Genomic DNA, 13,486 nt, shown 5'->3' on the forward strand with positions numbered 1-13,486 from the left:
GCCGGGAAAGCCGGGTACTGCTGCTGCTGCACCGGCGCCGGCATAGCTACCGAGGAGGGTCCAGGTAACTCCTGGCCAGGAGAACCTTCAGGCCTCTGGGGAGGCTCGACCTCAAAGACCGACCCGGGTGACGGGGTCATAGGAGGCGGAGGGGTGACGGTCGGGCATATCTCCCACGTCGGACGACGATGAGCCGACAGAGAAGCCGATCTTGATCTGGACCGTCCCTTGCTCGATCGTCGCCAAGATCCATGACGGCGCCGAGAGTCACTATGATGGTGACGAGACCTCGAGGATCTCGACGAAGACTCCCTCCTATGACGCCTCTCCTCCTTCTTGGACAGAGCCAAGAACAATTTTGCCTCCCTCTCCTTAAGTGCCTTAGGGTTCATGCGTTGACATGAACCGCATGACTCGACCTCATGGTCGGAACTAAGGCACCAGAGGCAGTTTTCGTGGGGGTCGGTAACAGACATCCGACCCCCGCACTGGCTACAAGGTTTAAAGCCGGATTTTCTAGGCTGCGACATCGTAACAGTCGTTGGAAACAGTAGCTCCCTGTGAGCCTCGAAGAATTAACCGTTACTCGGCCACGGAAAAAGGGAACGGACGTCTGCACGTCGACGGGGGCTTCTTATTGCCTGGATGACGTCATGTGGCGTTGCGTGGAGTCGGGTGATTGTGACGTCATCGTCGACGTGCAGAGCTAGAAGAAATTTCCGTCGAGGCTGGCGCGAGGGGAGAATTCTTTAGGTGAGGAACCCACAGGTAGGTGTATCCATCAGAATTTGGCATTACAATCTATCATTTAACTCAAATGATGTGTCTCATTTTATTCACCACAGATAATCATGCAAAATGATAAAGAAATCATAAGTTACAAATTAACACACCAGTACCGCATGTCTTTAGAGCGCATGTGGTCAACAATCAGGGATATAACTGCCCTGAAGAAAGCCATACAGACCCTGTGGGCATTTGACTACATGGCTGAAACATGTAGACCAAGGATGTGGGAGATCACTATCTCACATCATATCCACTATTGTTTTAAAACTTACCCTGGGATCCCATTATTAAAATCACCTTGAGTGGTGTGCATCCTTGAGGTACCTTTATTTCACTGATCCCTGCGATACCTCAAGAAAAAAAACCCGCTCTGCAGTAATTCAGGCATAGCAGCACACCAAGATGCACTAGACGTTCAAGGAGGGAAACTCATGATGAAGCATTCCACCAACTAGCGTTAGTGCGTGAGGGTTCTTTTAAGAAAATAATGGGTTTCCCTACTCATATGAGTGAGGGACATCAAAACATGTTTTGAACTTTAAAACCAAGCATGTTTTTTTTTTATTGTTGTTTTCTCCATTATGCCACACAGGGAGTACCCTGTATGGGCACTTCGTGATAAACAGTTGAGGAAAATTGACTCCTTCACTCTCTACTTCTCCTATGGTACCCCTTTGTTGGTGTTCTTCCTCGAATTTGATTAACCTTCGGGTGAACGTCTGACGAACTTCTGGTAACTTTCTTTCTTGTGTTGGACAGCCCTCAGTGAAGCAACAAGACCCAACAACTGAAAAAGAGAATCTGAAGATGGCAGCTTTTGGAGGAAGGTGTGCAATGTCACAGAAAGCACCAAATTTGGAGGGGGGGTGTTGGGGGGTTCATTGACACCCAACAAAAAAGCAAAAACAAGCATTTGAAATGCAATGTGTCTCGCATATTTCTAACAAGTTAATTGTTATCTTTTGACAACAGTGCACACGAGCAAAACCAAAAAAAACATGAATGGAAACTGAGAAAAGACGACTTAAAATAAAATAAACTTAGCTTTAGAAAATAAAACTTTAAAATTATGTTCGTCCTGCTGGGCACGTTTTGACAGTCACAAGCCTTCTGTTTGCGGGGCACTGGAAGCTAGAACACAATAGTACCCCGATCACGTCAGGAGCAGTGGACGGGCACTAATTAAGTTGAAATCAATTAGTGCTTGCCCCCTGCTCCACACAGAGGAATGGAAAGGATGCCAGACATGCCTTGGCAAATTATGAGGCTGTAAAGAAGAGTGGCACTCAGATCAACAAATGGTGATCGACAGGCAGGCTCCAAGCACTTTGCTGAACACAACAGTGTCTTGCATGTGAGGCGCATGCACTCACAGGCTGCACCCTAAAAAGGACTACAGGAGTTGGAGAAATCCAGACCCTAACCACTAGTTGACAGAATAATGCACAGCATGTGAATTCAGAAAAGATCACGCTGCAAAACCTGGGTCCCATCCTGGAGTCTACTCTCTTACCAAGACAAGTCAAGTCAAGTCAACCCCATGTTGCCCACACGCTGCTTATTGTTAGAGATGCTGAGAAAAATTCTCCCACTCCTTCCAATGGGAGTCTGTCACAAACCAATCCAGGGGACCATTTTGAACTGTTTGGACTATTTTAGTTCCCTCTTTTTGGCTGTATCTTTTGGCTAGTTGAAGAACCTCCAACGCATTAAAAATAGAGCAGCCAATCTTGCCCTTGCCTCCCTTGGCATGTTTCTTCTGCTGCATTGGCTTCCAAAGTTAAAGAGGATTGGTTTTAAATCTCTTTGCCATGTTAACGGAATGTTCACCACACTGGCCCACTATATCCTAGGAACAGATTGACATGTTATGTCCGGGCCACATACTCCGGTCGACCAATACTTCATTTCCGTTTGTACCCAGATTTAATTGGATTCTATGTGGCAGTAGCTCTTTCTCGGTCAAGGCGGCCAAACTGTGGTGCACACTTCCGGTAACTTTACGCAGAACACAGAGCATGTTGAACTTTATGAAAGCCTTGACAGCATGGATAAATGTTCATTATTTGATTTTTTCTTGCCTCATTAATGCCCTTTCACGCAGTGTTAGGACATGTATAGACAGCAGTGCACTTAATACAATAACATAACATGCCTATTAATTTCACTTCTTCCCTAACAAAGTTTATATAGGCACATGAATTTTATTAAGGATTGTGTTTTGAATAATAAATACGTGTAATACTCAGAGTACAGCAGTTCTTCACTAACCAAAGAACTAGGAAATGGTATCCACTAGTGCAGCTTATTTTTTCTAGATCCCAGATGTATTATAACAGCTGGCAAAGTAACATTTTATGATTGAAGCAGTGCTAAAATGTACATTTATTTTGTTGCGTGGAGGCTTTTCTGTATCACAAAAAAGTAAACTGCAATTATCTGCTGGGCATGCCATGATGGATATTTGCAGTCAGAACATATTTAATTAAGACTCTTAGTAACCGAGACAAACTGAAAACAAATTTAGCTTGGCTCTCCTTTTATCCTAAGTTTAGGGCCGTAAGTTAAACCAATAACACCTACATCACTTTTCTTATTTCTTCTGCCTACGTTTGGTGCAGTTTCCACTTTACAAGAGAACAATTCATTTATTTTCTTGCCATTTCCTTTGCAGGTAGTTAAATGACTGAGAAAGTGTTCCATTTGAAAACTACACTCAAGTGTTCATCGCAAAGGCTTCAACATTCATTCATGTTAGTTAAGGATAGATGATTGAGTGCCCAAGACTGTTACGGCCTTTGTTTCAGAGTATGCATAATTTGATGTACAGGATAGGGCCAACATGTGTTCATTCCACCGGGCGGGGGCAAAGTAGGCTCTGCTATCTTACTGCTTGAAACCTGGCTGGTTGTGGATTACTTGTAGTCCTCATCCTCAGACTTTACAGAGCAGGATGCCAATACGTTTCACATTAGAAGCAGACTAAAAATAAAACATGACAACCATGGGCTATTTGTTTCCACTCACTCCTTCCTCTGTACAGTGTGCTTCGTTTTGAAGGAAAGATTTTAAGAGGAAGGGGGTGAGCTACATACGATAGGACCAAGAGTGTTGCTACGAGTGTAAAATCTATATCCTTAAGCAAACAACAGAACTCAAGAGTCAGGCAGCATTAACAACAAAAGTATAAGAAGGGAACTGCTATTTAAGGAAGTAAATTTAGAATAAAGGGGTACCCTCTGAAATCTTTACCTTACATAGCGTTCTACCTGAAAAAACTGTTACAACTCTGTGACTAGCTCAGTTAACCCCTAGTCAAAGCTTAATACAACCTCAGAATAAATGTTATAGGTTGCAAAAGAGTAATCCATCAAATAGTGAAGATTCAACTTATCACACAAAATCCAAATTCATAGTATGCCAAGTTTAACATTTACAAAGTCGGTAGGAGTAGTACAAGTACAGAGATAAACACTAGCTAAGCTAATATCTTTCAATGTCAAAGCACAATATTTGGACTCACTGATAAATGGGTCAAGGTTTATGAATTTCATAGGGTCCTTAGAGAGCAACAGTATTCAGAGAGTGAAGCTATATTGACTGAAGAGATAGCTTGGATGCCATAAGAGAAAAAAAAAAAAAAAAAAGACTAGAACACAACTTTCCGGACCCAACACTAGATGACGGAATAATGCACAGAATGTGAGTCCAGAAAAGGAATCAGGCTGCAAAACTAATAATTTTGCCGTTTAAAAAAAAGGCTGTGCTCTACATTTTCAGGCAATAGATTGCTTCTAAAAATGTAAAAGACTGTTAACTTGTCATACCTCAGGTTTATAGTTGCGTGAAATTTAAGTGCTGCTAGGTGTGCTCATTTGTTTCAGTTTTCAAATTCCACATAATAACCATACACACATTTACATGTACATACAGACATATTGGATAATAATGAAACAAGCATATCTAGAGTTCAAAACTAAGTGTATTCTGTCAACACCGATGTATACAGTGAGGAAAACCAGTGTACCTTTTGACACAACATAACATTGCGATTCCCTGTTTTGCAGGGACTACCTATATTTTGGTAGGTTGGTGCCTACATCAATGTCAGAGATTAAAACACTGTTGCAATATATTCAACATGTCTCTCTTCTGTAACTGAAAACAATTTAATAATTTGACGGGGTAGTATGTTACTCTGATAAACGAAAGGTACCCTTAAGTCAATAGATAGACACTAAAGTAGGACCTTGTTCTATTGTGCTCCCTGGCTGAATAGACAGAAAATGTCCAGAACATTATCTTTTACCAAAATCCATTCTATATATGGACTACATCTGAACCAGTGACCTAAAGCTAAAAAACTCTCTATGTGCATGTCAAACAAGTTACAAACATCCAGTCCCACAAACTAATCTTACCCTGCAACTAAAGGGTCTTATTCTTAATAAAAGTAATTGTAACTAGAATTTAAAATAACCTTAGTTAAGCACTGAAAATTTAGAAACATCTCTGGATGCAGAATTTAAATAAAACACATATACAACACACCAATTAAATACATTTCACAACAGCATTGTTTATTCAAGAAGCAAAGCTAATGCATTGAGTCTAACTATATTCAGCAAAGCCATAAGCAAACACATAGGCATTCACAAATTTAATGCAAAAACCAGCAAGCTGCAGTTAGTTCTAGAAACCTCAGCACTAGCCCTCTGCATGGCAAGGCGCTCATTAAAAGAAAGATGCAGAATTACCTCGGGATGAACCTATCCTGGAAAGTGAAGAACGCCGGAAGGAGGGATAACCAAAGTAGTTAATATCTTCTGAAAACATAGCATCAGCATCAATAATGACACTGGGGTGAGCAGAATGAATGTCAGCGTCCAGCAGAGACATAAGATCCTCTATAAACACAAGGATCATAAGTGATCAACCAATCAAGTAAAACATTGTTGCCAAAAGACACAACGCATGCATTTATTATCACTCAAGGATGCAGCTGGTTAACAATTACATTGTTTCTCTAGAAAAACAGCATTCATGACATTAAAATCCTTCCTGGATTTACAAAGTGGCAAACTGCAAATACCATTGGTTACTTCACTAGACATGTTATTACTCATCCTATTTAAAAGTAAAAGTGATGCAAATAGGGATTTTGTATTCTTAATGTCTAAATCATGTGTTGTATCCTGTGCACAAAATGTGTTTAGCACTATTGTAACCGTCAAGTGAAATGGGTGACTTGCATTGCATTTATTTATAGCTATTAACTGATTCACAATTTGAGGTTAATTGGTATGTTTATACAGAAATGCAGGAGTACAAATATCTTACTATGGAAGCAATTAAGTGGAAGGATACACAAACCTCCTGGCAAGTACGATTCACTTGCTGTGTCATCACCATCATCTCCATCTTCATCATCTCGACTTAACAAATTGTTTACTGCAAGATTTACATCAAGATTTGTTCTCTGAAGTTCTCGAATTATCACACTTCTGGATTTTCCTTGTAAAACGACTTGTGCCTGTACAACAGAGCAGTTGTTTAGTTATTTTTACTACAAGGTTCCAACGAACAGTAGAGGATTTACTTATAAGATGTAAGTGAACAGCAAAAAGCATTTCCATACATTTGTACATTTTTATTCAGGTACTATAGCACATTTCTCAACACCTAATACAGATTTTCTTTACAAAGGATAGTTACTCAAAAGTAGCAAATAAAAACATTTAGATGGACTGACAAGCTGTAGCGATGTTAACAGATAAAGAGAACCATAAGAGTAGGAGGAGAACATTAAGAGGTGTTCCATTATTCCATCGTAACATCTGTAATAACATAGGGACTATTATCTTTCATGGTTTTTAATGGGGACACTATGCACAAAGTGAGGTGAAACTGACCATTTGATACCATGCAATTAAAGGTTCTGGGGCAATATGTCTATATGTCTATGGTGTTAGATGCTTACTACTGGCATTGAGGCCAAATGCCAACACTTAACATCTAATTTATATTTTAATCAGATGAAATAGGAGAATTCCTAAATCTGAACAAAGAGAACAGCAAAGCTGCTGAATTATACTGGGGAAAGGGTAAATGCAATGCTCAATTATGGCGATCATCTCCTGTGACATATTTTGTATTAATTTCATGTAAACCAAAGTGGGAGGCATTAAAACATCAATTTCTACAGAAATCTAATCAACCTCTAGGGCAGGTAGTGAAATAATTAAGTACTGCTCCCATAAAACACCGGGGCTAGCCAGCAAAACTTCAAAAGAAACTGAGTTTTGAAAAGTTACAGTTTTGTCATTAACAATGCTAAAAGAACCGAAAAGTGATGGAACCTTGGTTAAGTTAATATTAGTGTATTAATTGAGTGGCGCTAAATCAATTATCTTTATATTAGTGCCTTAGCATCAACATCTAATATAATATATATTTCAGTGAGCTAAAATCTAACATTAATACATCAACAAAATGTCACACCACTATATCACTATTAACTGCATGATCCATAACCTTAGGAGAGCTACCATTACACTGCCAATGCCTTTGCATAGTCCTCTCCCACAAACCCTAAAACCAAAAGTCACATGGCAATATAAGTGAAACTGTAAAAGGAGGTGACAATGTAAATGCAACAACATACAATTATAGCCATGTTAATTTAGATGTTTCAATCTAAAGCGAGAGTAGTGTCATCTGCAACTGAGCTATTTTGCCGAACCACATGAATATTCTCCAGCAGGTAGACACTGTGACCATCTCAGTCTACTCAGTAAGATCCATTTTCAGTTCTCCAAAACTGAACTAGAGCAGTGAACCTAAGCCGTTTCCTTCAGAGGAAATCATTAAAACTTGATTTTTGGGCTCAATGATTTGAATTAGACATGTTAGTTGTTCTACTTTAATTTGAAGACTGAAGTTAACAAGACCTTTCTCCAAAGTAAAATCCACCTTCTAATAAAAGCCAATCCACTTGTTGAAGAAGCCAAAAAACATCAGTGCATTTAATGCACAAGTTTTACCCTATCAACTAAGCAGCGAGGCTCGACTCCAAAGTAATAACACTTTAATGCAAGAACAGAGTACAAGAGTACCATGTGATGTATTTGAACTGTTGAATTATATATTGCATCATTCTCTCTATACAAATGATTTTGGGGCGCTAATGTGAGTATTAAATAATCATGAAATGTGTGATTTAACTAGAGAGAGGAAGACGAATGGCAAACCTAACCCAAAAACATGAGGAATTCCAAATTTGCTTTCCCCAATTTGAGTATTTCATATTTTGCCTACCTCATAAGTATACCCTATTTTCAAGGACTTCGGACGGTGCCCTGTGCTTAGAAGTGTTTGAGCCAGCACCTTCAAACGATGCAAACAAACAAGTTCAGAATAAACTTCTGCACACAAGCTCCTGTAACCTGAGGCAGACGAGCGTCCCTCACAGACAAATGACTGAGCAGGAAATTAACATCCGAGAGACAAAGTAAGTAAGAGTCAACCACCTAGAAAGGACAAAATAAGGACTGGAGAGACAAGTAGAGAGGAGGGAAAGGCATATACAGAGAGAGCGCCAGATGAGACCTAGGCAGAACAAATGAGTTTAGCATACAGAGAGATAAACATACAAAGATGAAGCTATTGCACAACTGCGTATGACAGACCAGAAGAAAGACAAAGAGGTAGGGCTAGAGGAGACAGCAATAAAAACAAGCATTTGCAATGCAACGGGTCTCTCATTTGCCAGAGTTAGATTTATTAGGGTTGTAAACTCCTAACCAGACTTTTCTTGCCACACAAATTGAATTGCGCTGAAAATGAAAACCAAAAGAACTGAGCGCAACTGCACTATGTAAAACCCAGCGCGATCGCGCGCCTGGAAATAAAAAGATAAAGTAGTCCGGAAACCATGCTGAAACATCGAGACTCTTATGTTTTCAGTAGTTGCCCGGTGTGTTTGAGGAGGGCTAAACACCGGAAAAGGCATGACTTATGCATGCCTTTCACTAATGAATTCAAGCAGATTTTAAAAGGCAAGACCACGAACCAATGAAAGTGACAAGCGTGACATGGGTGTGGTTAAAAGCCCAAAGAGAGAGATTACAACAGGGACGGAGGGCTTGTGCGCTCAACCCTAAAAAGTGAGCAGACAAAAAGCAAGAGCAAGTACGACAGACAAACAAGGAGACAGCTGGAGAAGAAACATACCAACTGAGAAAGGATAGGTAAAGTAGCAAGAGTGACTGAACCAGAAAGAGAAAGACAGACATTTTCAGAAATCCTACTGACAGCACTGTGCCATTCATAATTGTTTTCTACTTAAATTGTTGCATCTCTAGCCATCTAAAAGTCTTCCAAATCCACATGCCAGTTGACAACCTCTCATTGGCAAGGTCACCAACTACTCATTCTTAGTAGGAACCTTATGCCCGAAACATGGCTTATGTTACCTCACAAAACTTTTTTCAGGAGCAATCATTAACAACCTTTTGCCTTTTTGAAGTGCTGCATATGCAACAGGTGCCAACATTGCTCAATGTAATGGTTCTCAATGTACTGTCCATGTAAGGCCGAAAGATGGATTGCATTATTGCCAGGTTTTTAATTTGTGACCAGCAAGTCACACAGAGATGCCAGTAGTGAGCAGTTAAGTTGTGGTAATTTTCAAGCTCAAGCTACAAATGTTACCATGATCTGAATTACTCTTCACTTGTGTGCCTTCTATAAAACACTAGATAGTCACATCTTTCCCTTTCTCAGGGGTTGCTGCCAAATTGTGCCACTACAATATCAATTAGTCACTCAACATTTGTCTCCCTACTTATTAGCAGAATTGGTGCCTGCTACAGGGTAGACAGGCCACATCCTCCTCTCTTGTGCTTTCTTACCTACACTCCTCTAACTTTGAATATTTGTGCCACACTTTGACCGTCCTCTAGTTCTCTGCTCCTTTAACAGGACCCCACCTACTCCTCTTGGACTGCACCTTTCACTCCCACAATACTGAGGAACTAAAGGGACCACATATGTCTGCTCCAAGTGTGGCACCTTTTGGCAATCGAGCGGTACCCTTCTGTGGGCCAACCAGCTCAACAGTGGCCAAATCTAACAGTAGCTACTAACATATGAAGAAAACATTAATGACTACCAATAATACAATGATCAGTTGGAGAACATCAGTCTACAAAAGGTATATCCAGCTTGCTGAGTTTACTTAGCTCTTAAAAAACATAGGCCAGGAGCATCAAAGCTCGTCAATGCCTTGTAAAACCAGAGAATACAAAGACCAATGCCCTCTTAGATAGATACCCATAATCTTATAAGAAACTCAAAGGTCAAGGGCATCATAAGATATTGGTTTGTAAACATTCAGGAATGCCCCATGTTAACACGCAAGAAGACACAAAGGGTGACTCTCACAGTCATGCTGCCATTTCCATGGAGAAGCGTACAATTACAGCACTATAAGATTATTCAAGTACAAAAATCGATGCAGCACTATAAACAACTTCACCACGCTATGCACAGACTACATAAGTACAGTCTATGGGAGACTAACATGCTGCAAATTCAATGTAGTTGGCCAAGGACAATAATCTACAGCAGTAGTTTAACATGCAAGAAAGGAAATCCAGAGCAAGAAATGCTCATCTGTGACAATTACCCATGTGAGGTTACACATCTCTGAAAAGGAAGTAAATATTACCAAAAGTCTAAATACCCAAACAAAACAGGACATCCTCACCATTTGTTGTACGAAACAATGATGATGTACGAAATGGATAAACAAGAAAGTGCTACTAAAATGCATTTGCTTTGACATATGTACATAATACAATGCACTGTCTGTACAAAGTGTACTGTAGCACATCCATCCTCCAAATCAAGCCTCAACAAATCCAAACTCCTGATATTATTTCTGCAGCCATTAACTAGATATATTGCCCATATCTGCAGGTATCGGTTACAAAATCCACAAGATCCGAGCATTCCTCACTATTCTGGAAGCAAACATCTTGATTCTCAGTCCGATTTTCTCTTGCTTTGACTACTATTTTCTTCCAGTTTATACGCCCACAAGAATCAGTCAATGAATGAATAGCTCTCCACTAAGCAAGCCTCTACCACAGACATCTTGAAGGGGAGTCTTCCCAATACAGACTTATTTAGCTTTCTCCTATCTTTAGGCCTGTTCACATCCATTCTTTGGTTCTACGCCCCTCTTAGTGTACGCTCTAGTTCTCATGTCAGTCTTGTTAAACCCTTCATCTGCTTTCTGTTCTAACTCAGTTTTATTAATTCTTCCTTCTCACTTTCAAGCAAGAAGAGGAAATAATCTTTCTTTCTTCACTTGGTCTATTCCTTCTATCCTCTCTGATGCAAATTTAAGAAATATCTTCTTTCGTTGGCCCTTTTGACACCGATGCGCCTTTAATCTTGCTCATTGTATTGGACTACTTTTTAGTGTGTTCAGCACACTGGCAAAATGCACAAAAAATATAAATTTAAATAAAATTGTACAAATTTAAATGTTACTGGGCAACACGCATTCAGGATAACGTACCTGAGAAATGAGCTCCTCAGGAATGACAGACGCAGGTATAACAGGCTGAGGCTGGCTACCAAGCAGACCAGACCCTCTGTCACGCCCAGTGCGAATAACTCTTGTTTGCCTCCGAGAGTCCCGTGTTCCAGTGGATGATCTTCCAGAACACCCTCCACCACTGCCCCCTACTCCAGAACTCCAACGGCTTCTATAAGTAAATCAAATTATTTACATTAAATAACACAACAATGTAGATCCTGTTCTTTCAGCATGATAAGTGATTACAGAAAACAGACTATGCGTTTCAAAATATTGTTCTGTGTATACATGGAATACAACACAAATCTCGGACTTCATCCAGTGAAAATTTTTGAAGGGACACAAGCAAACAAACTACCCTAATGACACAAAATCAGTCAATCAAGTCCTACAACTGAGACGGCTCATGATCCGAGGTACTACTTCTGGGTGGTATTCCATTATATTCATTTTCAATAGTCAAATTTCTTGAGGTTTCTCCCAATGAAGGCACACATTTTTAAACAAAGTTACAATCCGTTTAAGCATGGGGTTCAAATTATTGTTTATCTGTAAAATTAGCCATTTCTATGAACGTCTTCAATATCTTTCAGTAATGTCAGGTTATCAAACTGAAATTTAAGTAAGAATTGAAATTTTGGAAAGATACACAAGGATATTCACAAAAAAACTGCTAATTAAATACTAAAAGAATCTACACTAAACTGAAGCCAATGCTTACATGAAGGTTAACTCCCTCATTTCTAATATCTGCATGCCCATTGGGAGAAACTTTCCAGACTTTATGAACAATGCTCATGATCCATATCAAAAGGACAGATACTTAACACTGGTCCATCTACCACATCTTAGTAAAAGTGAACAAACCCAAACTCTAAATCTGTGATGATGCTACCCTTTTTTTAAAGCAAAAAAAGCGGTTACCTGTATGTTGACTGGACTACTCCTAATATGAAGGAGACTGAAAACTTAAATAAGCTTTTAAGAGAAATTGCCTGCAGACTTGCAGGCACACAGAAACTAATTCTTTGGTGGCTGGTACTTGTTGGCCCACGTTTGACAGAGCCAACTGCACCTTTCTAAATACATGCACCCCCAGAACTCTTCAGGTGCAGAGCTGTGCTGATGTGGAGTATATTACTGAAGATTTTGCAAAAACAAATGACATTTTTGACAGAGGAAAAAGAGTACCAGGGAACCAATCAAACTCTGACAAGCAGCGAGCAACTGTATGTAAGTTTGCCAAATTATAAGTTAATTGAAAAAAAGGATCAGAAACCTGGAACCAGAGAGTGGTGAGACAGAAGAGACAGTCTAGGACTGTCAGAGGTTTATAAAGTTGGTCCTGGAATCCTTTCCTGAATTTCATTGAACAAGCAAGTCCGAGTGCAAAGGGAAGCAATTCTAGAGTGTCAGTCTATATGCAAAGAAAACGCATGATGTGCATTCTTTACTAGTCATTTGGGTTTACAATTTTGCTGGGAGGGGTGTTCTACAACTCATGGCTGCCAGTAGAAAGGACAGGTTTAGAGACAAAGTTGCTTGGTTTACAGTTGTTTAGTCACAGCAGACTATTGCGGATTCTAATACAGCGAAAGATGCAAGAGATACTGAAACTTCCTTTGGGAATAATTGTTACTTTGGTGAATGTATTCCTCCACCAAAAGTAGCTTCCACAGAAGGGTTCAAGACATCTAGTGGGAAAGGAATGGCCTGAACTTCTAAGGTCGATGGTCTCTTTCAGCAAGACAAATTAAGTACAGGGCATTGGAAAATGCATCTTATGTCAAAGTATCAGCAAAGTTGATATCATCAAATGTGATGGTCTCCAAAACCCCAGAGTACTGTTATTAAAAGGATTACATACACAGACCTCAGAAATGAAGATCAGCACACAGACAAGGGCAAAAGTTCTTGTGATGACCGAATCTGATCTCAAATAAAAACCCACAGTATAGGATTTATATATGGTGTTGCAGGTTCAGAAAACAGCAGGCAATGCTTACCCTAATCTAAGAAACTAAGAAGCTAAAACAACAATGGGACATTATGGTCTGAATTCAACAATTTCCATCAGTTATTAGCATA

General features: G+C 39.8%; 1 protein-coding gene across 8 annotated transcripts in view; it reads right to left on the bottom strand.

The window, feature by feature from the left end:
* Positions 1 to 13,486, bottom strand: part of UBR5 (ubiquitin protein ligase E3 component n-recognin 5) — a 1,605,594-nt gene that overhangs the window by 1,460,620 nt on the left and 131,488 nt on the right. For all 8 annotated transcript variants that reach the window (XM_069220579.1, XM_069220580.1, XM_069220578.1 and 5 more), the window contains 3 exons: positions 11,378 to 11,567; positions 6,163 to 6,322; positions 5,547 to 5,696 (listed from right to left, as the gene is read on the bottom strand). In XM_069220579.1, coding sequence (XP_069076680.1) covers positions 5,547 to 5,696; positions 6,163 to 6,322; positions 11,378 to 11,567 — 500 coding nt within the window. The remainder of the gene's footprint in view (positions 1 to 5,546; positions 5,697 to 6,162; positions 6,323 to 11,377; positions 11,568 to 13,486) is intronic.

The sequence above is a fragment of the Pleurodeles waltl genome, chromosome 2_2 (genome assembly GCF_031143425.1).
Source record: "Pleurodeles waltl isolate 20211129_DDA chromosome 2_2, aPleWal1.hap1.20221129, whole genome shotgun sequence".
Classification (NCBI taxonomy): domain Eukaryota; kingdom Metazoa; phylum Chordata; class Amphibia; order Caudata; family Salamandridae; genus Pleurodeles; species Pleurodeles waltl.